The 26,898-nt window shown below is 39.6% G+C and overlaps 1 protein-coding gene and 1 long non-coding RNA gene across 2 annotated transcripts; one reads left to right on the top strand and one right to left on the bottom strand.

Moving 5' to 3' along the window:
• On the bottom strand, window positions 1-26,799 carry LOC113744089 (uncharacterized). Its single transcript, XR_003461288.1, has 4 exons — window positions 26,688-26,799; window positions 19,901-20,100; window positions 19,680-19,811; window positions 1-137 (listed from the first exon to the last, which is right to left on the bottom strand). It is a non-coding gene; the product is annotated as an uncharacterized LOC113744089 (long non-coding RNA).
• On the top strand, window positions 2,532-25,055 carry LOC104933094 (protein kinase C, theta). Its single transcript, XM_027272421.1, has 18 exons — window positions 2,532-2,601; window positions 8,676-9,074; window positions 14,152-14,351; window positions 15,068-15,128; window positions 17,470-17,650; window positions 17,731-17,762; window positions 17,858-17,943; window positions 18,355-18,484; window positions 19,364-19,473; window positions 19,694-19,823; window positions 19,917-20,086; window positions 20,570-20,743; window positions 20,830-20,921; window positions 21,010-21,072; window positions 21,150-21,288; window positions 22,929-23,117; window positions 23,205-23,333; window positions 23,984-25,055. The coding sequence occupies exons 2-18, from the start codon at window positions 8,957-8,959 to the stop codon at window positions 24,140-24,142; spliced, it is 2,163 nt and encodes a 720-aa protein (XP_027128222.1). The 5' UTR covers window positions 2,532-2,601; window positions 8,676-8,956; the 3' UTR covers window positions 24,143-25,055.
• Window positions 26,800-26,898: the final 99 nt, after the last annotated feature.

Here is a 26,898-nt window from a genome sequence, read left to right as displayed (position 1 = left end):
ATACTTTTTTATTTCCAATCTGGGACATTAAATCTGTCCAAACAGAGACCTGTCCTCCTGCAGGTGTTACCTGCTCGGTGCCCTGCAGTGCTGCCATGCTGCAAACCCAGAGGCCATTACGTGAACACTGGCACCTCCTGGTGGAGGAAGCACAAACCAAGAAGATCTAAATGTTAGGGAGTCATTTTTTTTTAACTTAAATCAACTTATTTTAAAGCATTTTATCAAATCAAGTGTCGTTTTTAAAAAGGAATATGTCTTATTAGCATAATTTATCTTCATTTCTGATGCAATTTGGAAGTTTTGAAGACTCAAAACATTACACAAGGTGCATGAAGGATAATAAAACAAAGAAAAACATGAATAAATGACAGGTAGACTACTCCAGTATCGTTTTCTCAACATTACTTCAGGAATATGTTTTATTTTCTCTTGTTCTCAGGTGCTAGAACTAATTTTTCTTAATCTCTGATGATTTTTTGAAATAAAAAACAAGTTTTAAAGATAAAATACAAGACTAAGACGCACAAAACATAACAGATGGTAGATAAATGGAAATAAAGTAGAAGAAATATAATTTTCTTGACATTAGATCAGAAATATTTTATTATTTATTTGTTTTCCAATTCCTGACACAAACAAGTTGTTGTTGTTTTTTTATGAAAAATAAGTTTTGAAGACTAAAACACAAATCCTGTTTGCCGTGTGTAGAAAAGAAAAACAATAACAAATAATGGCTAGACTGCAGTGGTTGGACATTATTGTAAAAGGTTATTATGTCACAGTCATTCACTGAATCACACTGCGAGGTCAGTTTTCTACAAATATGTCCATTTTGTCATTTGATGAGTCGAACGTGTGTGTGTGTGTGTGTGTGTGTGTGTGTGTGTGTGTGGTGGGGGTTCTTTGACTAAAAATAAACACGTATCCCTTTAAATTAATTTTAGCAGCAAGACAATATGTCATGTATGACTCACATGGAAAATGAACTTTGCGGAAGAGCCACTTGTAAAATGACTCAGCACAAAAAGGCAGTAATCTGATTACTCTTAGATACTCTCTCTGTTAAGTTTGAGTAGTTGTGTCCTTCTTTCTAACCATCACAGTCCTGTGGTTATTAATAACAGCGTGAATGACACGTCTTTAACCGTGACATGTGTCATTATGATCATGAATAATGACGTGGGTAGTTTGATGTTGTCAAAACATGTTTGCTCATTACTGCCCTCATGTTGCTGGGAGAAGAAAAACAGACAAAGCAGGGTTCAAGTTTAAAATGTACTAAAATAAAAAATAATACTTTTTATACGTTTACATGGATGTGCATTCAAAAACACACAAACTGTGACTTTCCCTCCTCTGAGCTGACTGAACGTGTCTCTGTGAACCATGAACTTCTTCTTTGTCTTTATGTTTCATGAAGTTTCACTTTGTGTGTGGGTGGATAGCATCAGTGTTGAGTTCAATGTCGCCTCAGAAGTCACAATGGCTGAATTTAAGACACTGAAAAAGTCATTTTAAAGCAGCAGCTCTTGAGTTTTTGTTCAACTAAAGAGCCCAAAAAGAAGCTCACGCGTGTGTCTTTGGAATAATTTGATTTGAAAACATATAAAAAAAGATATTAAACATGTATTAAAAGCATATTTGCATTGTCTCAAAGATATTTATAGATTAGGACGTAGTTTAGATTTAGAAATTAAAAAAATATTCATTGAAATATGAAGGTTTCTGTCAAATAAATAAATAACATCTGTTTTGTATCTTAATAATTTAAATGAATGAATCTAAAAACATAACAACTTTGATAATCACTGATTCAAAAGCACTAGCGTGTAGGATTAAGTGACATCTAGTGGTGTAGTTGCTGATTGCAACCCCTTCGCTTCACCCTCTCCTTCCTAGTGTGCAGGAAAAAACTACGGTGGCCAGAAAATGCACAAAAAAATAAATAAAATGAAAGTCCTGCTCGAGAGGCGGTGTTTAGTTTGTGCATAGAGCCTCATAAATCTCACATGCTGGACCTTTAAAGTATTTTGCTGCAGATTGTTAGGATGGATGGATGGATGGATAGATATTATTTATCCCAAGCTGGGAAATTATAGTGCAGCAGCAGCATTACACAAGTGACAAATGACAACAAAGAATAAAAATATACTATAAAGCAAAATATACATAATAAAATATCAAAAAAGCAATAATAAATACGATAAAATAAAATATATTGTACAGAGGTATATACAGCAAGTTGGCAGTGTTGATATGTACAAAGTAGGGAGAAATGTGAGGTGACTGTAGATTGTAGATTATGACTTAGCTTTTGTTTTTATATCTAAGGCATGGGCATCCTGGCACCTGAATATATCTTAATATACATTTATAATTAGGTATGTCCTATCTAGCTTGGATGTCTTGTTACTTTTTATTCAAAGTAACAAAGTGTGTGATCATTGCTGCAGGCTTTCATAAATATTCCCACAGTCCTTGAACGCGCCGTGGCTTCACGTTAAATACGTCGCCTCTCTCCGGTTTGTCTGTCAGACGAATGTTCGGATGGAGAGCTGCTGCAGCCCGACACTGAACTTCAGCGGAGTTTAAAAACAGGTTGGTGACTTTTGAACAAAGTTTGAACTGAAATAATTAATGTTTGAATATTTTACAACATGTCAAAACACTGTGATAAGAACATAAACACAACCGGCTGCACGTGTGTGTGACATTTAGTTTCAGGGTTGTTGGTTTATTTCTCTCTCGGGTGCTTTTATTTTGAAACTTAGATAATGAGTTTGTTTTGAGCTACATTTAGAAACACAGAATCATGACCGGCTTTAAAATAACAACTGCAAAAACAGCTGCATTCATTCAAAAGATCATACTAATTAGTGTTGTGAGTTACAGTGTCTTTGGGTTTTTGTGTGATTATCTCTTATTTCTGAATTTAACAGTAAGTGATGACACTCAGATCCTATATTTAAGAAAATGTACTTAAAGTATCATAAAGTAAAACTCACCGTTACATTAATATATCTGATTATTATTAATTAAGCTATAAAATATATCAGAATTAACTGCTTTATACACATTATAATATATAACTATATCTGTCAAAGCATAATTTCCCTCTTTAATGTCGTAAAATCAAAGTTAAAAGTAGCATATGAATGAAAATACTCAAGTAGATTCAGCAAAAGTATATTCCTTCAGTAAAAGTTACTCTCTTAGGACTTTAATTAGTTACATTCTAGTTACGTAAATAAAATAAGACCCATATTAGCAGACGTTTAACTACTGTATGTAGTTTGTCTTTATGTTTTGTAATGTTATCATGTGTTGTTGTGTAAAATGTAAATGTAAAGAGTGGCATATACATAAATGGAAATATGTGACAAGTGAGTAAAAGTATTTAGTTACTTTCTAGCCCTGTAAATAAACACAGAAGCAGCACTTTAATATTGTTATAGAAGGTTATTATATCTTATAAACTGATTAACCTATAGCTGTGAGATCAATCTAATGGAGTAGAAAGTGTGTAGTTTATATTTCCCTCTCAAATGTTGCGAATTAGAAGGATGACGTAAACAAGTACTTTATTACAGTACTTGAGTAAATGTAGTTAAACAGCCTACAGTCACATAAACACTCAGATCTGAACATAATTGTATGTTTTGAGAGAAAATGCTGCAGTTACAGGATGAAACTCGTCTTTGAACGACCTCAAACATTTTGAATTTTTGTGCTTTTGATGCAGTGTCGACTAAAACTCGTACTCGTTCATGATGTTCGGGTCACGCCCTCTGTGTTTGTCTATCTTTGAACGGGTGACCACTTCAGGGACACTTCTGTCACACACATGGACCTCCTGTCAATAACAACAAAGAGCGTTCTTCCCTTAGATACTACACACACTGTGCTTTGATGGAGCTCGGTACAGAGGGTCAGGTGGGAGGGCTCAATGGACTTGACCCTCCCTCTTGAAAGGTCGCTGAAAGGTCTCTGGTGTTGGCATACTGGCGCTTGACCTTCCTCGTGTCTGTGTGTGTGTGTGTGTGTGTGTTTGAGGGTAGTCGAAGTGGCATTTGAGTCCCTGCGGGTGGCTGCATTAAGCGAACCCACCGCCTCAGATGGCAGCCTGATGCCTGCACACATAAAAGCGTGAGCTCTGAGATAACACGATGAGATAAAGTCTGTTTATTCTGAGATAAACGTCAGACCGCGAGGGGTTCGACAGCTCCTGTTCTCCGGCTTCAGTCTTTAAATAACCCAGATTTGATATTAAAACGAACACTTGAGCATGTTTTTGTGTGTTTACTGTATGTGGGGCAATTAGACTTCATCAGAAGCTGGTTTGGAGTGTTGGAGCTGCTCTTTTGGTTCAGAATAGTAACCAAAGGTTTTATTGGAGCTGCTCTTTTGGTTCAGAATAGTAACCAAAGGTTTTAAAGATCAGCAGCTTGTGTGAACAATGACCACTGTGTTAGTCCTTTCAGGAGGTCACCACAGACACATCAGCTCCAAAGATGCCTTTTAATTTGAGTATTTGATTACGTGAATGACATAACTTCAAACGACGTGAGCTCCCCTGCTTCAAACCTGCTCCGTGTGCACGAAACATCGATTATAACACCAATAAAAAGCCAAAGCGAACACCGTTAAAGGTGCAGTGTGTAAGATTTTGTGGCATCTAGTGATTTAAACTCCATTGCAGATACTTTAATCTAGATGTATCATGTCCAGTTGTTGGTAGTGTTGCAGAGAAGGTCCTCTCTGAAGAGCTGGAGGTCTTGAGGAGGTGTTTGAAGGTAGAGAGGGATCTGGTAGGAACTGGTAGGACGTTCCATCAACGGGGAACAACCAATGAGAAAAGCGTAAAGGTGGCAGAGCCAGGCGTCGTTCATTGGAGGAGGTAACACATGCATGCGTCAGATTGGAGAAGGGGAAACTACGGTGGCTTGGAAACAGGTAGGTCCTATCTAGAGCAGCAGATTGAACATGCTGGACTTGCTGCCGCTCGGTCTAAGCCAACAAAAACATAACAGTTCTTATTTTCAGGTGATTATACACGAATGGAAACACAGTTTATCTATGTTCGATTCCTCAAAGCCTCAAAAATCGGACACACTGCACCTTTAATATAAAGATAATATGTGCTGCTGATGTTTTTCTTCAGAAATACCGATAACATCATGTTCTGCTTTTTTATGAATCCATTCAACAAAAACAAAAACAAAACATAACTTAGTAACTCTGTAGCTGGTGCAACGCTCCATGGACCGTAGGGTGGGACTGGTTTGTGACTCATACTGACAACGTCGTATCTGCGAAGCACCTGCAGCTTACATAAACTATTTAGTTTCAGGATAAGATAAGACTGAACTTTATTTATTCTGAGGGAGAAAATGTTGCACAAAGTAGGAAAAAGTAAGATGAACAAAAATATAAACAATGCTCGTATCCCAACTCAAAGGTGAGATTCAGACAAAATGTTTCCTTTAACATTTAATGCAGTGTTAGACTTTACTGCACGAGTTCTGATAATAAGAGACGAGCACCAAGATGTTCGAATGAGAACGAGGTACTGAGCCACAAAATGTGGTTTTTGTACGTTTAATCAGAGGTGTGAACTCAGTTGACTCAGAGCTTCAAATCAGTCTCGACTCTGAAGTAAAGTAAGTAAAGTAAGTGTTCAGAAATAAGATGAAAGATGAACTCTGCTGCTACAGCACAAAATGTTCATTAACATTTACTGAATCATGATTAAATATAAACTTTTATCACATTAACCAGCCATAAAAACATAAAATCAGTGCAAAAATGATTTGACTGACAGTCGGAGATAAGTTTACTGTATCTTATCATGTCTAAACCTCTAAAGTCTGTAGTTTTCTAACACACAGACACATAACTGTAGGCTTAAAAGTCACTTGAGTCAGTCTAAAACCTGTTTTATTGAAGGTACAATCTGTTAACAGCGAGATGCAGTCAACGTGAACTAAGTAAACAAAGTTAATTAATGTTTTATGATGCTAATAAAAGGTTTGATCACATCAGTGACATTGTAAACAGCAGTAAAACAGGCGTATCTCTTCAGATGTTGGGACGTTAAATCAAGTAATCTTTAATATATCAGGATAATTAAGGAGGACGGCGTGCTAATTAATGTAGTAAACATGCGTATATTTTGTTTGTACACACGAGTATTCCGCTCATCGCTGCCCACCTTGTCAAAAGTTTCTAGCAGCCGCGTTTCGACTTTGCTGTTGTTGTTTCTTTTTGATGTCGTGTTTGCAGCAGCTCCACCTGTGAAGCTTCAAAAATGAAAAATAAAAACCGCCCCAGGGACAGGAAGTGCGGTTACATAGTCGTAACTCATGCACCGGAAGTTTTACTCCCCCTGCATGAGTGCAGCGTTTTACAACAGGTTCAACCTGCACACACACACACACACACACACACACACACACACAGACACACACACACAGACAGGAGGCTGCAGCTCTGCACACTTCAAATGTCTGAATCTGTGTGGGCGTAAGTGTGTGAGAGGACTTCAATATTAAGATCATTACTGGTCTGTCATATGTCAAACACACGAGCGACTGTTTCGATGACTTGCAAACAAACAGAAAATAAACAAGATTCGACTCGGACTTGCAAGTTAAAGACTCGACCTGAGACATCGACTTGAATATTAAATATTAAAAACGTTCAGCGTCGTCGATTCCGGCTGTGTAACGTCGCCCGGTATGCGAGCGCACGCTGGGAATAGCATTGTCATGACTGGGTGACTAACCTGTCTGTCAGGCCTCTCGCGACACTACCTGACGGTTCAGGGATCAGGTCGTCGTCACGCCTGTGCAAAGAGTCATCACTTTCAGATTCAAGAGTTTCACAACTGCTGAACGCAGCCAGACTCCAACATCAACATCACAACTGTGTTCATCGTTTGAAGACTCATCGGGATCAGTTTAACGTCTGTGAGGGCCGACGTTACCCAACGACGAGCGACATCAACTCAAATGTGACATATTTCATTATTTCACTTTAGATTCAAAGTCAGACTTTTAGCAGGATATATAGACTTTTCTCTTCATAAAGACTGGTATCATTGGGTCAGGAGGGAGTCTTGACTTTGCCCGAGAAAAAGGACTTTTGCTTAAGACTTGGACCAAATCAGAGTCAAGTGAAATTTGATTAAAACAAGATATTATAGTAACAACCACTCATTGCAATATCTCCAAACAGTAAGAAAAGCATGCAAGTGAGGCCGTCTTTCATATCTTAAACAGTAAGTTGATATGCTCACCTCTGTTTACCTCTTTATTGTATGTAGGACCTCAGAAAAAGAAAAAAAAAAGGCCTAAAATTAACATGACTTAATTAATAAACCTCACTGTGGTTGCTAAAGACTAAAAACCGCGCGGTCGTTTTAATGTGGAACAACGACAGAAATGGAAACTGCCAAAGATGACACAGCTGTATCAGTTCAGGTGAATATTTGTTGGGTTTTCTGTAAAATTAAACTGAATATTTTGAGGTTGTGGCCCGGACAAAGTGGGCAATGTTAAAATGTCAGCTCGGTGTTTGGAATTTTTTGTGTGTGGCTGTTTTCTAAAATTTTATGGTCCAAATTATTAAATATAAATACATTTCTACAGTCACAACTTCAGTAGGTGGTGTAATAGTTTTATTACATTATAATAATAATAATAATGTGATACTTAAATGCCATAAATCTAATTCTAATAAATCTCAAAGTCAAGCGAGAGTGAACCAAAACAGACAAGTCGTGGGCCGTCAATACAAATCAAAACAAAAGAGCTGAAAGACGCTAAAACGCTCCGTATAGCTGAGGCCAACTGCAGCCGGGTGATAATTCTCTGTGGGTTTGTCACTATGAATTGTTTAATGTTTAATATTGGCACTGGATACATTTCATTCACTTACTGTAGCGTACATGTTTCTGCGTCTTACTCACATGACACCACTGACTCAGGGTCAGCAGGGGTTTACAGTAAAAGAAGGTCACTTGTGCCGGGCTTGGCGATGATGACCATGACAACAAGTATTGCGGACTCAGGCCCTGATCTGCGTTTAGTATTTCAGCTCTATTAATAGTCACCTCCCAGCCTCCCCTGACACACACTCACACACAGAAAAAGACACACACTCTCTCCGGCAGGCCTCAAATATCACATCGACCGCCACCGAGTCGAAGATTGTGCCATCCGAACTGCTGCAGTAGAAGCAGCACGGGCAGTTACTTTATTTATTTCTGCCGTTGATCGCACAAAGCAGTGGAGATGATTCTGTGTTTTTATCAGGTGCTCAGAGGCTCTGACAGAGTGACAGCTGGTGTTTACAAGTCCTAAGGTGGTTTTATTTTAGTTGCATTCAGGTTCAGAGGGCGTCTTTGTTATCTCGCTTTGGGGTTTTAGGTGTGAACAACTGCAAATAATTTCCTGTCCCCGCATATTAGACGTTAGATTTTTGTTGATGTTTGTGGGGAGATGGATTCTTGTTGATTTAGTTTAAAGCCCGGCTTTCACAGCCAGCTGGAGCAGACAAAGTTTTTGGGTTTGCAAGGAAACTCGCTCACAGCCAGCTCTTGTGGTTACGGTGTCACACGGGTTATAAAATATCTCTCTTTCTTTCTTTGTCTTTATCTCTTCCTCTCTCAGGTTGTTTGAAGCGTCAAGGGCGGAAAACAGCAAACCTCCGCCTCCTCCTCCGCCTCCTCCTCCTCTGCCAGCCCATCTTTCCTCTGGAGGAAAAGGAGGCCAGTCGGCGTGTGCTCTGCTGCGCCTGCGGTGGAGGAAAAGGTGGTTGACAGCATCACCCGACCTGTCTCCAAAAAAAAAAATCTGAGAAATCTCATCTCTTGAAGCAGCTTTGCTGGGGCGTCAGTCGCAAGGTTTCCTGGAGGTTCTTTGGATATTTTGTTGAGTAAAAACCTGCAGCCATGTCGCCTTTCCTACGGATTGGCTTCTCCACTTTTGAGATGGATCCCGGTCTGGCCTACCATGAAGAGGTGCTGAACCCGTACTGTGCGGTTTACATGAAAGAGGCCATCGACACAGGTTAGTGACGGCGTCAGTGCTTCATTAGATCAATGATTCTTCTTATTTAGTTGATATAACGTCAGTTTCCCAGAGCCCAACGTCTCATCTTCAAAAGTCCAATACGTCAGTTAACGATGATATGAAACAGAGAACAGACATTTGAGAAGCTGGAACCAGAAGATGTGTGATGACCGACTGAAACGAAACGTTGGCAGCAAATTTTCTACCCATCGAGCAATCGGTTGTTTAAGAACCAACAGTGAGGTCATCAGAGTTTAACCAACATCTCACCATCGAGAATCAGTCGCTGTTTAGTCAGCGTCGCCCAACGTACGTGTATTTACATGGTGGAATTGATCAGAATTTTAACCTAGAACGTATCTAAGGGGGATTCTGACACAAGTATGTCGATAAAAATATGTTTTAGTCGTGGTAATACCTTCATTCTGGGTTGAGGTGTCCCATAATTTAACCTTAACTGTAGAGAAAATTAACTGTTTTGATCAATTGTTTGCATTATCTTTAAAGAAAAAACTGCCAAACGTTCATTTATTTCAGCTGCTCTTATAGTATTCTGAATATCTTTGGGTTTTTTACTGCAGGTTGAACAAAACTAGTAAAAAAATGACTTTTTTTACTATTTATAGACAAAATGATCAATTGGTTATTGGAAGAAATGATTGGTAATGAAAATAATGTCTTAAACTGTGTTTTAGTGTCTTGCCAATAAAATAGTTTCAGGTGCCAGTAGTCTTAACTCTTAATATAAACTTATTTTCATACATTTACATGCATTTCTTGCTGCCTGTAACAGATGACTAACATGACTTTTAACTATGGCTTTTAACCCAGCATGAGACTCAGTTTCTGTTTTTGCTTTAATATTATTTTAACATGGTTTTATCGTTTATTATTGTTTTTATATTGTTCTTTGTTTTATATGTCTTATTTCATGTTCTATTTTATGTACAGCACTTTGTGTCAGCTGCAGCTGTTTTTAAAAGGGCTTTATAAATAAAGTTGAGTTGAGTTGAGATGACAGAAACTCCACGTTAATTCCCCTTCATGGAAGCTTTTACATTTGCTCCTATAGGCTCCATATGTTTCTCAGAAAAATAGTAATTCCTCTGCAACCCAGGAAATGATGCATCACATGTTCAGTTAAGCTACAACAGTGGAGCTTTGGAATAAATACAGAAATATAGTAGGCCATGTTAGACAATAGATGATTAGAGATTCTGTTTATATTTTCTCTTACATTTCAAACAAACTCATGGTTGTAGTAACTGCAGTGTCAAGAACACGTTTAAGGCCAAGTATATACCGTAACACTGTCAGGAGATCGGAGGTGTAGGATGGCAGGCTCCATATGACACGCTGAGGAATGCAACAACAGATAAAGATAGTTGTGTAAATGTAAGTAGGTCTATATATTTATAAAATATCTTCCCATTCCTTCATCGTGGTTGTTGGTTCATGCTTCATTGTCACAACTTTTTGGGAAACTTCTCAGCGTGTTAGCAGATATCTTTGTTCTGCATCTGGCTATCTTTAACCACTTGCTGAGCATGAGTGCAGGATAGAGCTAAAAAGAGAGTCACAGAGAGGAAAGAGGAGGGTTCTGATGCTTCTTTTCCTCTGTAAAAACCACAAGACTGGTCTTTCAAGGCAGCAGAGAGAGGCTCTTTATGTATATGTGTATTTCATTTACACTTTAGTGACTCACCCAAGGGGCCGTTTAGTTTCATTTCACTCTGAAAGAAATCTTTCTCGACTTGAGCGAGAAAACAATGCAGGACTACACAAGCCATGATGTCTACATCGAAACCACCACAATATATCACCCATGACGTCTGAACATGAACAATATTTCATAAAATAAACGTTATTGTTTTCAATGTTTTTGACACTGGCACCATGTTACGGCTTCAAATAAAAAAGGGATGGAAAGAGTCAACAAACAGTCAAGTCAAGAGTTTTTGCCTTTTTTTAAAAACTCTGCTCAGCTAAGGTCAAGTCGTACAACTGTACCATTGGTTTTTGTCGATGGAGTCTGGTGGCTTTGAACGGAGTAATAAAATGGTTGTCTCTGGTCAAACAAAAAAAAATTTAACTCTGTAGAAATCCTTGCCATAATCTAAAGTCAGACAATCATGTCATTGGCAAAAACAGTGTCACTTTTAATGGATGTAAATTGACGGTGCAGTTTTAGCCAGTTTTGCGTAAAAAAAAACGATTGACCGATGAGTGACGGGGAAGTCAGTTAGTCATAAAAACAAAGGGTCCAGGTTGAAAGAAAATACCAAAGTTTCCTTTTAAAGACCTGGTGTCAAGTGTCATGATTGGCCAAAAGCATCAGATCAAGGGTTAGTGTTCATTGTTGATAGGTTAGCGTTTATCAATCTGTTAAACTTACTCTAAAATATAAAATAAAATGCCATATGTGCATTTAATATGTATCAAGTAAACATAGTCGTTGTTGTTAAATGGCTGTTTACTACTACAACAAGGTGTTATTGTGTCTCTCAATACTTTCTGACTTTCCAACCCAAGCCGATTGGTTCCTGCCAAAGACAAATCATTCAAAGCAGCTCATAACTATGTAATTTTATAAAAGGATTCGTCGTTTCATGAACCTGCTGGTCACTATGGTTTTTAAACAGAAGTGCATTTGTTGGTGGTTGAATAATTTGGTGGCAGTAGAACAAGAACATAAAGAAGCTCAGTACTTGTTAGTGGTGTCAGTGGTTGGTTTGGGTCTTTTCATGGGACGTAAAACGTGGAAACCTGCCAGTCCGATTGTTGTTGCATTCTAACACAACGTGCAAACTGACTCATGGCAGTTTCCTTTTTTTTTCCTCCTTTTTTTTTGTTTTATTTATATCCCCTTGTGAAATCTTGTTCTTCAGCTTGTGACTGCAGTCAAACAGTGGGCCATTCTTGGTTAACTTCCACTTTTAGGATCCTATTCAAATGAGCCAAAACCTGCATGCTGAGTCAAGACTTTTGAGCCTCAAACGCTGCTAACAGACTTTGTTATAGTGAAAGGATTTTATATTTTTATAGTTTACTGAAGATTTAGCAATCATTTTGAATTTAATAATACACAAAGCTTAACGAGGGGTAAGTGTAAACTCCTTCAAAGCAGCAGAGGTTTGAGCGCTAAATGCCACCTTTGTACGTTTTCACAGAATAAGACAGGAACTGACTGGTTAACACCAAAACATGTCACCCCTTATGCTGCATGACGCTTCAAAAGGAAACTCACAGCCCGTGTATCTGTGGAGAAACGCATATTTTTTCCTCTCCGGCTGCTTTAAAATCGGCACAGGCGGCAGCTGCCAGAGCCGGTGGACTGATGGGCGATGAGCCGATAACGTAGAAGGACGCAGATCAGCTTTAGCGGGCTTTATTGTTGATGCATGTGGCTGTTATGTAAGTGGACGTTTGGGCAGCAGATGTGAATTCTGAAGGCCAGGAGGGTTTTTATTTATCTTTTTCTGGATATCAGCTCTGTGATATGATACTAAAAAGGTCTGCTGATTAAATATTCAGATGGTTTATCCAACTTAATGTACTGGCGACACTTGACCACGTACATAGCATAAGATTAACATATTTTTAATGTAAAGGATTTCAGCTTGAAACGACAGCTTGTGACTTTAAGAGAGCATCTAATCCCCCCCGAGAGTGACACACGATACATCCTATTTGCTCGGATTAATTTCCGGTATCGGTTCTCGTCGCTTGCAGGAAATGTTCCCATCATCCGGACGTTATTAATCAAAACTTGGAAGATAAATCATTAAAAAGGATGAAGCTGGTGATATTCTATACTTTGTTATTGTCAACAAATCCATTAAAAAGACTAAAACTAACAATGACTACCAGCCTGAAGCTTGTGTTCATCCTTGTCCAACTGAAACATGTAAGGAATAAACATATGCCAGAAAGTTACTAAATCAGCAGCAGCATTGTTGATTGTATCAAATGTCATTCAAACAGAAGTTAAAAGTGCGTTTGTTGGGGACTATTTTGAGCGGCGGTTGGTGCTCTAGTAGGAATACGGTGCAGAAGAAGTGTTCATGGTATTAAAAGAACCTGTCATAGCCACTCAGATCTTTATCGGCAAAAAATTAAGTAAGAAAAGAAAAATTCATTATTTTTTTCTGCCGATTTTCTGATTTATTTGCGGTGCCATCACCATTTTAAGTCTTGTGTAATGTCCTTTTTATTTCCACTTGTGCGTCTCGTAATCTCGTCATGTCACTTTTTTCCATTTGATCAGTGATTATTAGTCATCGGTTACCAGTGTCCGTCAGTGGCACTACCTTCTTCCAGTTACTTGTAATAGTTTTTTACTTGTACCAACAGTAATTTAACCAAATGTTAGTCACTTCCTATTACACAACAACACTTTACGTCCCATTGCCTAAATATACATGAGTAATCTTGTCAAATGATCCGCTGGTGCCAACATTTCTGACGTATGTAGGCGACAGAAATCACCTTCTTAATAAAAAATTAATGTAAAGAAGAATTGGATGTGATCATCATCTGAAATTTCAATATTAGGCTCTTCGCTAATGTGTTTTTAATAGTCTTTGGACAACTATGGATACTATGGATGCATACAAGTCTTAGCAGGTTGGTCATTGTTGGTTTTGGTCTTTTAATGGGATTTGTTGACAATAAGGGAAACACTGAACAAACCCAGTGCCATGCAATGTTGTGATAGCCCATTATACCAACCCCAATAATCTGAAAAACATTGCATAGGCTTGAAAAGTGCATGGTGGACCAGAATTATCGTTTTGGTCCAATGGGAGTATTGGGGTTGTCAGAACAATGGACAGTCCTCACAAACTCTAACTCATTCTTTAAGTGTCTGTCCAGGAAAAAATGTAAATTTTAAACTTCTACCCTGCCAGGAACAAGAAGATAACTTGCTGACGTACAGAATTTCTAAGTATAGAGGAAGAAAGTCAAAGGGAAAATCACCGTCTGGAGCTTTATTACTTATTTCCTGTCTGTTGCCAAGAAAAGGTCAAAGAAAAGAACCTGCCAACAAAATATCTTTTTTTTTTCTTTTCAGAAAAGGGCCAAGTCTACAAGCAGAAGAAGCCCACCATGTACCCGCCGTGGAGCACCACGTTTGATGCCCACGTCCATCGCGGTCGCATCATGCACGTGATGGTGAAGGACCGGACAGCAGAGCTGAAGTCCGAGGCCACGGTGGCTCTGGACACCCTGGCAACACGATGCAAGAAGGAGAACGGCAAGCTGGAGATCTGGGTTAGTGAAGTGGGATTGATGTGTTTGTACTGCCGGTCTGGCTGTTTAGGTATTCAAGCAAAGATTCAGATGGGCTGACTCCAATTTGGGTCCAAAAACCAAATGTTTAAAGTGGCAATAAACCTTTAAAACAGTCCATTTGTGGTACTAAGCATCTGCTCTTCGCCAAGAAACAGCCTTTTTTTATGTATCGTGTATTGTCTCTCTTGACTTTCACCCAAAGTGCACTTGAACGGTGTGTCCTGGTTGGACTATTGTTCCACGTCATTCCTCCTCGCGCTCTACCCTCATTTCTTGTCACCTCTCTGTCATACCAAAATACTCGAATTGCTTGAGATCCAGGTAATTTAGGCCATCAAGCTCATGCTAATTACCCAGTTCTCTCTCTCAATTTATTTTTAACTAATCAGAAATTAAAAACAGATCACTTCTCATGCACAAGAGACTTTTTCCCTGGAAAGACTCAGCTTTGAGTGACACTAGAGGCTTTGAGTCTGATACTAAGAATAAAACAAACATGGATGAATCAAATGAAATCTGTTTGTGTGGTCGTATGTGTCAGACTGTCTGGCTCCGTGAGAACAAACGGCATTACATGTTTCTCCATTTTACCGTTCATGCATCATCATGAATCAACATCCTTCCTTTTTTGTTTTTCTCATGAATTTCAGTCCTGAAATGTGGCTTTTCTTTCTGTCTTTTCTTTTCTGTCTCAGCTGGAGATGAAGCCACAGGGCCGCCTGCGGATGGAGGCCAGGTATTATCTGGAGAAAAGTGGTGAGTAGTTCAAACCTACCAGGGTTTTTATTACGTACAAAAAAAGACTGGAAGCAGAGGGAAACTGCTAGCCTTGCTCCATGAAAAAACAACTACGTCTGCTACTGGTGCCACTTCAAACTGTAGGATCTGAAGGTTGTATTTTCTGGTAGTTGTCTACTACCAAGTTTTTCATGTGTATTCAAAACAGATTCTTTGTTTCTGGCAGCAGCATCATTTCCTGTGCGCCATGTTATCTTTCGACAAAATCAGGTGTTTCAACTGCCAGTTTAATTTAATGGTTTTATGTCTGTAGAATCACCGTTATACCAACTCATGGTTGAGAACGTCAACATTTATACAGTACTTTAACTTTTTAGCCCTCACCTATCAACATTTTATTATTTTAAATGCTTTCATGTGACAGTTTTGGGATTATTTTGATGTTTGTCTTGTTAAATGATTAAATTATAGATAGTTTATTCATAGTGAATGATTATAAAACACTGGCCATCATCCGAATAGTCTGTATAGTCCTTCAAAAGTCTGCACCACTTGTATGCACCCTCGTGTTTTAATGAGCCTTAATCGTCCCAACCTAATTACATTTTCTCAAACTAAAAATAACGAGTGGCTGCACATGCTGCCGGTCCTAAGAGTCGCACGTGGATGTGTGTGTGTGCTTTGTGTTCAATCCATTTTACTGGTGCTGTCCTGACAATAAATGGCATGCCAAGGCCTGAAAGGAAGAAGCCATCTCATGTTTCTATGTATAGACCCAGCAAAAAGGAAATCATTGCTCAGAACAACAGGTGGCATAGCGACCGGTACTCTGTGACAATTTGATCTGTGGGACTTCCTCCTGAGCTACAGGCAAACACACACGAACACACACACTGTGCAGTAATGTGCAGCCTGTCAAAATGTAATTTATTGTGGCCTAACTGACAAATAATCCATGAGCAGCCTTTATGCAATAAACTCAATACAAGATATTATAATAAATACGATATTACGCTTTTTAAAAAGGGAATAACTTTGGGGAGCGTACTGCTTTGCTTTCTTTCTAAGAGCGAGAGGAGATGATGAACAGCTGAGCTGGGGCTTGTGCTGAAACTATTTCTTGGCTTGGCTTTCAACAGCTGGTCATATTGACTCTGCAAAGCTTGAACGCAATGAACTATAAAAAAAAAGACAACAGTGCAGAGGCTAAACATGTCCAGCTCTAGACTTAATGCACAGACTTGAGAATTTATTTAAAATGTTCAAGAAATTATAACTGTTACATCACGCAAAGAGTGAGGCGATTGTTTGAACTGCCATCAGTGAGATGAGATAATCTGTGCGATTGTTCAACCACTTTGCAAACGACCGACTGATACGATGATCGATTACGATCGACAAGAGTCAGAGATGAATCTAGAAAAACTAGTGGCATGTTTACACGAACATAAGGAATCGGACTCTCAGTGCATTTACACACGTTATCTTAAATATCTCACATTTTTCTGCCAAGAGGAAAAAAAACAAAGGGAGGTTAACTTCAGATGCACGAAACGTTCTTAACTATCTAAATCCCTGCAGTAACCATAACGAACTGTAATTACTGATCTCTTGACAGTCTGAAACAGCTCAGCAGCGATTCATCCGACTCATCGAATAGAGCTGTGCAACCTCTGAAAACGCTGAAAGCACACAGTGTCATCCATGTCTTATAGGGATCAATGGACTAACAGTGTTTCTTAAGTCTACAAATTTAAGTATCCAATCATTATAATTACTTTTAAAACATATTATAATATATATTTAATTTAAAACTTATATTCCTTCATATTTTCTTGCACTGAACAAACAGTTTGTGGACGGTGAATCCCAGAAATCAGTGGGCACTGACAGAATAAGAATCAACTGCGGATACAAACAAAAAAAACAAGATTACGGTAACTTTATTGTACATAAGGTTGTTGAAACTAATTGTGAAAGCACTCGTCATCAATTTCCTGCTGCGAACATAAACTTAATGCAGACACTATCAATTTATTTCGAGCGCACAGTTTCATTATGAAACGCTGGTTGATTCTAAGTAATTTGCGTTTTTATGGTAATCTTCAAACAGTGTATATTATAAAATGAGGCTGCAACAGAGAAGACTGACTCACCCATACGAGGTGTTTTAGATTGACTCTTTGGTTAAACTGAAACTCTGATGTTAAGAAAACCCCTCCTGATCTGCAGAAAGTGAGAAATCGAAATCTTGGTGTGAAATAATCTTGCCAGTAAGCAATCCCTCCAGAGAAAAGCTGGGCTCAACAAGTGTCTTTAACATCTGTCTTAAATAAAAGGTTGTATGATGTGTTTTCAGACACTCCAGGTCAGACTGAGGAAGATCCGGAGGCCGAACTGGAGCGAGAGGGATTATTCGCCCTCCACCAGCGGCGAGGCGCCATCAAACAGGCCAAAATCCACGTCGTCAAATGTCACGAGTTCAGCGCCACGTTCTTCCCTCAGCCGACCTTCTGCTCCGTCTGCAAAGAGTTTGTCTGGTACGCGACAAACCGAGACGCCGAGTTATCACTTTTCTCATTATCATATTAGTCATTTCACCTGTTTTTGTCTGCCGCAGGGGTCTCAACAAGCAGGGTTACCAGTGCAGACGTGAGTGTCATGATCCTTTTCCACTGACGTTATGGAAAAGTTTGACTGATTCCACATGCCTTAACTCTTTCTCACTCTCTCTCTGTGTCTTTTAGAGTGCAATGCGGCTATTCACAAAAAATGCATCGACAAAGTCATTGCCAAATGCACCGGTTCAGCCATCAACAGCAAAGAAACAATGGTAAGCGCGTGCCTTCGTTTCACGTAAACGCTCCACGTCAGGAATGTCAATTCTTTCAAGCAGTCACATTTAAATCTGGAAGCTGCTGATACAGCGCGTGCAAGAGATTTGTAAAGTTGTGGTTATAGTGCTTACTAATCAAGTAGTCAGCTATCATTCACTAGACACTCTTGTCTCATTCGCTGCTTTTATCTTCTTGCTTCTGTTTCATTTCCTCCTCGGCTACCATGCCTGCAGAGTTCACATGCATGAAAACAAAAGAGAATGCAAAACCTCATGTTGGATCATAAAAGACAGACCTGCCACCCACTGTTTGGATAGAGGAAGTGTTAACTTCTACTGCTGTTGGTCTTTGTTTGCAAGACCTGTAGCCGCCCTAATAAACTGTATGATGTGATGTGTGTCCTGCAGATCCACAAGGAGCGCTTCAAGATCGACATGCCCCACAGGTTTAAAGTGTACAACTACAAAAGTCCCACTTTCTGTGAACACTGTGGTACTCTGCTGTGGGGGCTCGCCAAGCAGGGGCTCAAATGTGAGGGTGAGAGGCGGGAGTTTTATGATTTCTGTGGTTTCATGTGTGTTGTTGTTGTTGTGTGTTAAGAAGCTGGTCTTGTAGAGTCAGAGTTAAACCTCCCACACACACACTTCGCACCTTGTGTTAACGCAACTGGAACATGTCCGTAAGATTTTACGGTGAAAAACTGCCAAACCGTGACGGTAAAATATTGTATTTTAAAACCTTTATTTATACGGCATTTTAAGGGAATTCATAAAAACATAAAGTATGCTGCTGAGAGGCAAACTATGCAAAAAAAAAAAAGTGCACGCTCAACTGCAAATATGCAAAAAAGTGCAGCGCCGTGCAAAGTCACATAAATTCTATTTATATTACACAAAATCACAAGTTTTCCTTAAAGAGCACAAGGAGAAAATGTGCCAGACAAGACAGAGGACATACAGCGGTCAGCAGAGTTTGGAGTGGAGTGGAGCTCTGAAACTTTTTCTCAGCCTCAGTTAAGGAACATTTAATCCTTCAGTTTACCAGAGAACTTCTGAGATCACCAACGGCAACGATAATTTAGCCATGACATACTTCCAGCAGCTGGCAAAACAGAAGACATTTCAACATTTCCCATCAGCAATACGAAGAGAAACTCACTGCAGCTGTCACAGCAGCTGGAAGATGTGAAATCAAATCAAATTCCAACACAAGCCGAAATGCTGAGGCAGTCAGCGCGGACAGGGAGTAGATTGTCTGATGAAACCGTATTCATGTAAAGTTATCTAGCTTTATCTCGCATGCACGTAGCAGCATCAACATCCCCTTTCCAAAGTGTTGATGCATCATCACATTAAGTGTGAAAAGATGTGGAGGTGCAAGATACCAATGATGATAATGCTGTGTTTTACTGTGCAGAGTGCAGCATGAACGTCCATCATAAATGCCAGAAGAAAGTAGCCAACCTCTGTGGGGTCAACCAGAAACTGATGGCCGAAGCTCTGGCCATCATCGAGACTAAACAGCAGGTCAGACCAACACATCTTCTAGTTCTTTAAAATGGTTTGTACTGCGTACATTTGCTACATATTGGTATGTACTTGAACGTAGCATCTATTGGTCCATGCTCTATTTTCTGTTTCCTGGTCTCTTAAGATGTTTTTTCTACTGGAAAATGATGAGCAACATCAATGTTGTATCCTTAATTCAACCCAGAGTCTCATGCTGGTCCTACCTTTTTGCCTCTAGGCCAAAAGCATCAAAGAATCTGACATCATTGGTCGAGAAGGTCCAGTAGGTATCGGCCAACCCGGAGTGGTCCGAGCTCCGTCTGGGTTAGTGACGGGTGTCTCAGCCACAGCTACACCTGCAAGCAAAGGTACGTCAACCTTTTAAAATCGTTCCCATGAAGGCTGTAGTTTATTTTGAGTTGTTTTCAATATCACACTTCCTGACCTGCGTCTTCCTGCAGATGTGCAGGGTGTCTCATGGGACGGACCAGCTGACGGCAACAGTTCGATCGCAGAGGAGCTGACAGACGAGGAGCCTCTGTACGCCGTCCCCAGGAAGGACCACCACCCGAAATTCACAGTCGATGACTTCATCCTGCACAAGATGCTTGGGAAAGGCAGCTTTGGCAAGGTACAGCAGGTAGTCTGATTCAAAGAAAAGAAACAAAAACATGATTCAAATTGTTAGAAAGAGAACATCAAAGGTAAAGATTCTTCATCTTAGTCGTAGGTTAAGGTCTTTTTAAGGTCTTCCAACTGTAGATGCAAATAAAGTAAATGTAAAGTAAAACAGCAGGAAACTAATGAGATTAGAAAATCAAAATTGTATGCCAGATTATTTCAGCTATTTTTAGAATTAGAAACCACTAACACCTACAAGGAAATACTTCTTTTCATTAGTTTGTCATCAGTCGTATTCTAGTCAGTCTCATCGACAGAGCTCATTGTGGTCAAACTTGTTTGTGCAGCTGGTTTCCACAGAAAAACCACAGACTTCTTGTTGCCTTGATGTAGTTGTTAGCAAAGTTGTTGCAGAAATTTGGACAACAAGAGGTGAAGAAGGTGTGAACCGTCACACTGCAGCTGTCTTGTTGTTTTTTTGCTGCGTTTCCAGGTGTTTTTAGCAGAGTTGAAAAAAAGCGGGCGCTTCTTCGCGGTGAAGGCTCTGAAAAAGGACGTGGTGCTGATGGACGATGACGTCGAGTGCACCATGGTCGAGAGGAGGGTTCTCTCTTTAGCTTGGGAGAATCCTTTCCTCACGCACCTTTACTGCACCTTCCAGACTAAGGTAAAGACCACGTATGCTCGTACCGTCTGAACTCATCTGTGGACTTTCAATCCGAGCTCTGACCCTTCTGAACTTTTGTGTTTCAGGAGAACCTCTTCTTCGTGATGGAGTATCTGAATGGAGGAGATCTCATGTTCCACATCCAGAACTGCCACAAGTTTGACCTGCACAGAGCCACGTATGTACCCCCCGCCTGTTAAGATACAACGGTTTGTACTGGTGCTTCGTTCTTGCTTTGAATCTTTGTCTCCTTTCAATCCCTGCAGCTTCTATGCAGCTGAGATCATCTGTGGGCTCCAGTTTCTGCACTCGAAAGGAATCATTTATAGGTAGAGTCGAAACAGAACTCAAAGAAGAAGTGCGGTCTGTGTTTATGTCTTGCTCATATCCTTTCGTTTCTCTGAAGGGATCTGAAGTTGGATAACGTGCTGCTGGACTCCGAGGGTCACATAAAGATCGCAGACTTTGGCATGTGTAAGGAGAACATGCAGGAAGACTTGCGGACATCCACCTTCTGTGGGACGCCTGACTACATCGCTCCTGAGGTGACCACACACACTGTTATATTTAAAACTAGATTATAGATTAATGTAGAGCGATACATGGGCTGTAACTTAAGTTGCACTTCTGGCTACGCCTCGTTGTTGTTTTACTTTGATACTTTCTGTATCAGTTACAAAACCTTTTATTGATGGAGCCATATGACACTGCACAGATGAAGAACACACATTTCTGAATCTCTGTGTTACTTAGAAACAACTGAACAAAAACAAGTTTGACCTCTTTCACTGCACTAGGATGTCTGTAGTATCACTACTGTGATATGTTAAGATGTTTTTTAAAATGTAGTTTGCACCAGAAACGCAGCATGGTGAAAATCCTTTTGACCTCATTGTGAACCAGGTCTTGCAACAAATGGGTGGATATTATGACCACAAAAATGAATGATGACTCTTACTTTGGGATGTTAGTGTATTCAAACACAAGCAGAAAGCATTACAGAGAAAGTAAAGACTCTCCCTCTCTCCCACACAATCGGACACAAACTAAATTTAACTTCTTGCCTCATTACGTTGCAGCACAGACTGAAGTCAGACTCAGATGTAGAAGTTGCTTCATGAAACGTTGCTCGTTTTGACCTCGTGGAGGTTTATTGTCTTAGATGTGGCAACCTGTGTGAACCTCGTTAACTCTCCATTATTTTGAATTTGGCCTGCAGTACCAATTCTATTAACCACTAGATGTCACTGTTGCAACCAAAGTTACATATTGTTCCTTTAAACCTGCAGACTGTTGGCCACTTTGATGGCTGGCAAACCATGTTGGATCCTAAGTTGAGCAACTTCTAATTGCTACAACAAAAGTAACATAACAATGATGCTGCAATATGCTTTTGTGGTAACGAGGGATGCACCTAAATGAAAATTCTTGGCCGAAACCGAAAACCAAAAATGAGGAAACCAAGGCCGAAAACCGAAACACCCAAAGAGATGATTATGTCAATTATTAGAACCATTGCATTCATAGCTATGACTGTGTACTAACCTCACAAAAGTGAAGGCATTGCAATTCAAAGAATAAATCAATTAGTATGTAGTATGAAAGTATGAAAATATTTATTCAGCACTGACATTACAACAATGCACAATATAAATTAAAATTCAAAACAAAATGTTTAACTTGACCTATAACTGACTGGTCTGCTGAAAGATTCTAAAATTAAATATGTTCTCTCATAAAGAGGATCTTGGATCATTTCTCGTGCACGCTGCTTTATTCCCACATCCAAGTAATGATCCTTATAACTCGGATCAAGTACAGTCGCGATGAAGTGCAGAGGATCCGAATAGATCTCAGTGAAACGTGTGTTCACAGACTCCAAGAGTGTACTTTCATTGTTTTTACTACGTTTAACCTCTTTGCTTAGAAGACGCCTCAGTGCCGCAATTAACGGAATAACGTCTGCTACGAGATATTGAAATACATCCACACCACAGACATCACAATTCTGTTTCGGCCGTGTTGGTTCGGTGATGTAGGTCTTTCGGCCGAAAACCCAAAATTTTCAGTGGCCGAATTTTCAGTGCATCTCTAGTGGTAACTTATCAGTTCGTGTTCATGCCAATCATCAATGCATGTCTAATTAAAAGAGCATCATTAAGATAAAACTTGTTTTGTGTGTCAGATCCTGCTCGGTCAGAAGTACAACAGCTCTGTGGACTGGTGGTCGTTTGCGGTTCTGCTGTACGAGATGCTGATCGGTCAGTCTCCGTTCCACGGCCGCGATGAAGAGGAGCTGTTTCAGTCCATACGAACAGACAACCCCGTTTATCCCCGCTGGCTCACCAAAGACGCCAAGGACATTCTGGTCAAGGTCAGACACTGTGTGTATTGTTGTGTTGTGTTTCTCTAAAAAGCTGTTATGCACAGTTTGGTCATCTCTGGTGTCTTTGTGCTGCAGCTGTTTGTTCGTGAGCCCGAGGAGCGTCTGGGAGTGAAGGGAAACATCAGAGAGCACAATTTCTTCAGCAGCACTGACTGGAAAGCTCTGGAACAACGACAGGTGGCGCCGCCCTTCAGGCCAACTTTAGTGAGTCCATTCACATCTTGACGCACAGCAGGGCCTCACTTTTGCATTCAAGTTTAAAAAGGATGGAGTTTTTTTCCAGGGAGTACACAGTCATTTGCAATTTAAACGAGTGTTGAGGCAATTTGAATTGTTTAGCATACATTATGGGCACAGGAATGTAATTACACTCCTTTATGTTATTCCAGTGAGCATAGTTTGATTTGTTGTTCACTAAACTGAAATAATCATTTGGTTTTGAATGGCAGTCAGTCATTTTTGAGGAAAAATATAGATTTCAAATGTGAGTTTTTGTTGCATTTATTGGTTTTATGTGAATATCTTTGAGTTTTGGACTAGTTGGTTTAGACAAATCAAGACATCTGAAGACACCACCTTGGATTTCTGGACTATTTCTGGACATTTATCACTATTTTCTGATGTTTTATAGACCAAACATTTGATTGAGACAACAAGTAGCTGATTAAACATTGTGGAAAATCATTTTTAGTTGCAGTTCTAGAAAATTTGATAACTCATGTTGACGACAGCAGTTTTATTTGACTAATCCTGACATTTATTCTTCTAATCTGATGACGTAGACGATTATGAGAATCAGTCGCATATTGCATGTATAATTGTGTTTTATTGGAATATTTCCCCTCCCCTCACAGACGTCGGCCAGCGACTGCAGCAACTTTGACAAAGAGTTCATCAACGAGAAGCCGCGGCTGTCGTGCGGCGACCGGACGCTCATCAACAGCGTCGACCAGACGATGTTCAGAAACTTCTCCTTCGTCAACCCGGGGATGGCTCGCATCCAAGCGCGCTGACCTAACGCGACCAGCAACCTACTACCTACAAAAACAAGCCGCTCAGTCACAACCAGCACTTAACTGTAACTGAATCAAACTGCAGAGACTTTAGACCGTGAATGTCACAAAACTCAACTGTATCCGTCAACGTGATGATAACCACTAAACGAAGGGAGGTGTGTCCTGGGTGTGAAGGCACATACAACGCAACTGTGACGGGATCTTTGTCGCATGTATTATCTGTCTATCTCTGTTCTAAAGTATTGACTAAAAAAGGTCTTCACGGAGACAAAGAGGCAAAGATACACCAAGACTCTTTACGTGAAACAGTCCATCATGATGTTGCACATATGATTTGTTAAATATGTACAGCAGTGGCATGAACTTTTCTCACAGTGTTCGTTAAACTCCAAGACAAACGTAGCCAATTCCTTCAGTTTAAAAGCGTAGAATTATGTATAGAAATCCCCTTCACTTGCCCTTGTGATCATCAATATAAAATGTACTAGAATTATAATACTTTATGAAGTTCAACTAAAGCAAACTGAGAAATTTGGTGACACCGTATTAAATATATTGTCCTGTTATTGTTTCATTTCCCGCCCGATTCCAGAGCTTCAGAGTCCTTTACCTCCACGTCGGGCACCGATGTTAAAAACTGATTTTAGCATCACTCGCGTCGCCGTCGTTGTTGTAAATAAATGTAATCTAATTCTGTGGATATATTGCACTGTGAGCTGGATGTAGATCTGTTAATGTGTAGCAGAGTTCAATTACAGGGTTTTTGTTTACGTGTGTTTTCTTATCGTACCTCAGGAGTTTTATTGATGCCGTCTTTTGATTCAGGTACTTCGATCCCTGCATACTGTAGTTTTGTTATTGTTCTCTTCATTGTGAATGCTGTACAATAAAATGTGTGTGTTTTTTTTAAGACTGCTGTTTTGTCTTAAACTTCCACATACTGAGAGAGAGAGCGGAGGTGGAGGCAGAAAGTAGAGCCAACTCAGTTTTTCCACTTGACATCTTTGAGATATTTTCCATAATTAGATTTACTAAGAAATTCAGAAGAAATCAACAAACGACAAAACACTGAACTGTTTACAACAGTTAGTATGTGAGAGGCAGGAAGCCGACTTTTAGACTTTTACTGTGTGTAGTCAGAAGTCTGGACAAAATCTTCCATTACTATAGAAGAATCTAGTTAAAAAAGTTAAATAGCCTGATGGCAATGTCTGTTTAATGCGAATAAACTCTTCTGTTCACTGATTACTGTTCTAATAACCAGAGATATTATGTTAAAGTGACATGAGTGTCATAAGTTAAGATAAGATAGACTCTAATGACCCCACAGCAGCTCGTGTACACAAGGTTGATAAGAAATAACTCACAGATGATTCACATCTTTGCCGATTTTTTAGGTTAGGAGGCCGGAGAGTGACAAAATGCCGCTTTGGAAACCCGTGGGTGACGTCACGCATGCGTTGTCCATTCTTTGTACCGTCAGTGGTTTCATGTAGCACCAAGTAACACACTTGACTTGACAAACGCAGGGAAAGGGAGCAACTACACTGATTTAGATATAACTGAAAATAAATAAAAACAAAGGCTGAAGAAGAGAAAGTGACACAATTTATAATAAATCTAAGATGTTGGGTCACTTTGTACAAGGGGTTCTGTGCCTCTCTATCATCAACTCAAACGCCAAGTGCCTTTTAATTAAATGCAACTGGAATACTTAACATCCAATACCACCACCTACTGTCCACCTAACTGAGACAACCAGTAATACTATTTAACAGTACTACACAACTCGGCCACTTCACCTCCTTCCGGTTTCCTTTCCTTTATTTAGAGTGCAGTTGTGCTCACTGCTGACATCAAAACCTCTTTGCCAGTAATGAGAGATAACTGTGTGAAGTGTCACATTCACACACACCACGCAACTTCTGCTATTATCGGTCAGGCTAAAAAGAGTGACCATGATGTCATTAAATGACAACAGTCTTGTCGGTAACAGGATGTGATACATTTAGACGAATTCACAAAAGCAAAAGTTTTTCCCACAAGTAAGCAAGTGTTTAAATACGGCAATGGAAACCTGATGAATACCAACGAAACGATGGCAACAAAAGTGAAAAAAATAATAAAACACATGACTTTAGATACTGGGGCGTTGAAGAGGATAACACACGTGTGGCTGACAAGTTCAAAATCAGGCGAAACCCATCCTAAATTATCAGATTTGGTGCTTTAACACTTTAACAAACATTATCGCCCAACCAGCACACCGTGTTGAGTATTAACAGCCATCTCCAACTTATTTCCACCAAAATAAAGCCAACTAAACTGGTTTAAAGTTACATTTTTGACTCCTTATTGTGGCTTTGTAGCTTTTACAGACCATATTTCACTGAACAACATAAATAAATCTCTTTGTAAAGTACATATAATGACACTAACAGTGTAGTTCAGCCTCAGTTTGTGCCATTTCTTTACGTTTCAGACATTTAGAGTTGTGTAACCGTTCTTTTCTTAAAGATAGCAGTCAACTGACAACACTTACCTCCACTCTGAACGTTTCTACCTCCACAGAAGACTCCTCTGGCGGGAAAAACATGAATCTATTTCAAAGTAAAAGTTTGTTTTTATTGTTTTCATCTAAACCAAGATGGCGGCAGGAAGTGACACGACCCCTCGGTGCGCACTTATATCTCTTCCCCGCCTTGAGCTAGCAGTGGCTAGCAGGCTAAATATGAGATTTTTTTATATATTAT

This window comes from Larimichthys crocea, chromosome XX, assembly GCF_000972845.2.
Source record: "Larimichthys crocea isolate SSNF chromosome XX, L_crocea_2.0, whole genome shotgun sequence".
Taxonomy (NCBI): Eukaryota; Metazoa; Chordata; class Actinopteri; family Sciaenidae; genus Larimichthys; species Larimichthys crocea.
This window is presented reverse-complemented; position numbering and strand designations above follow the sequence as displayed.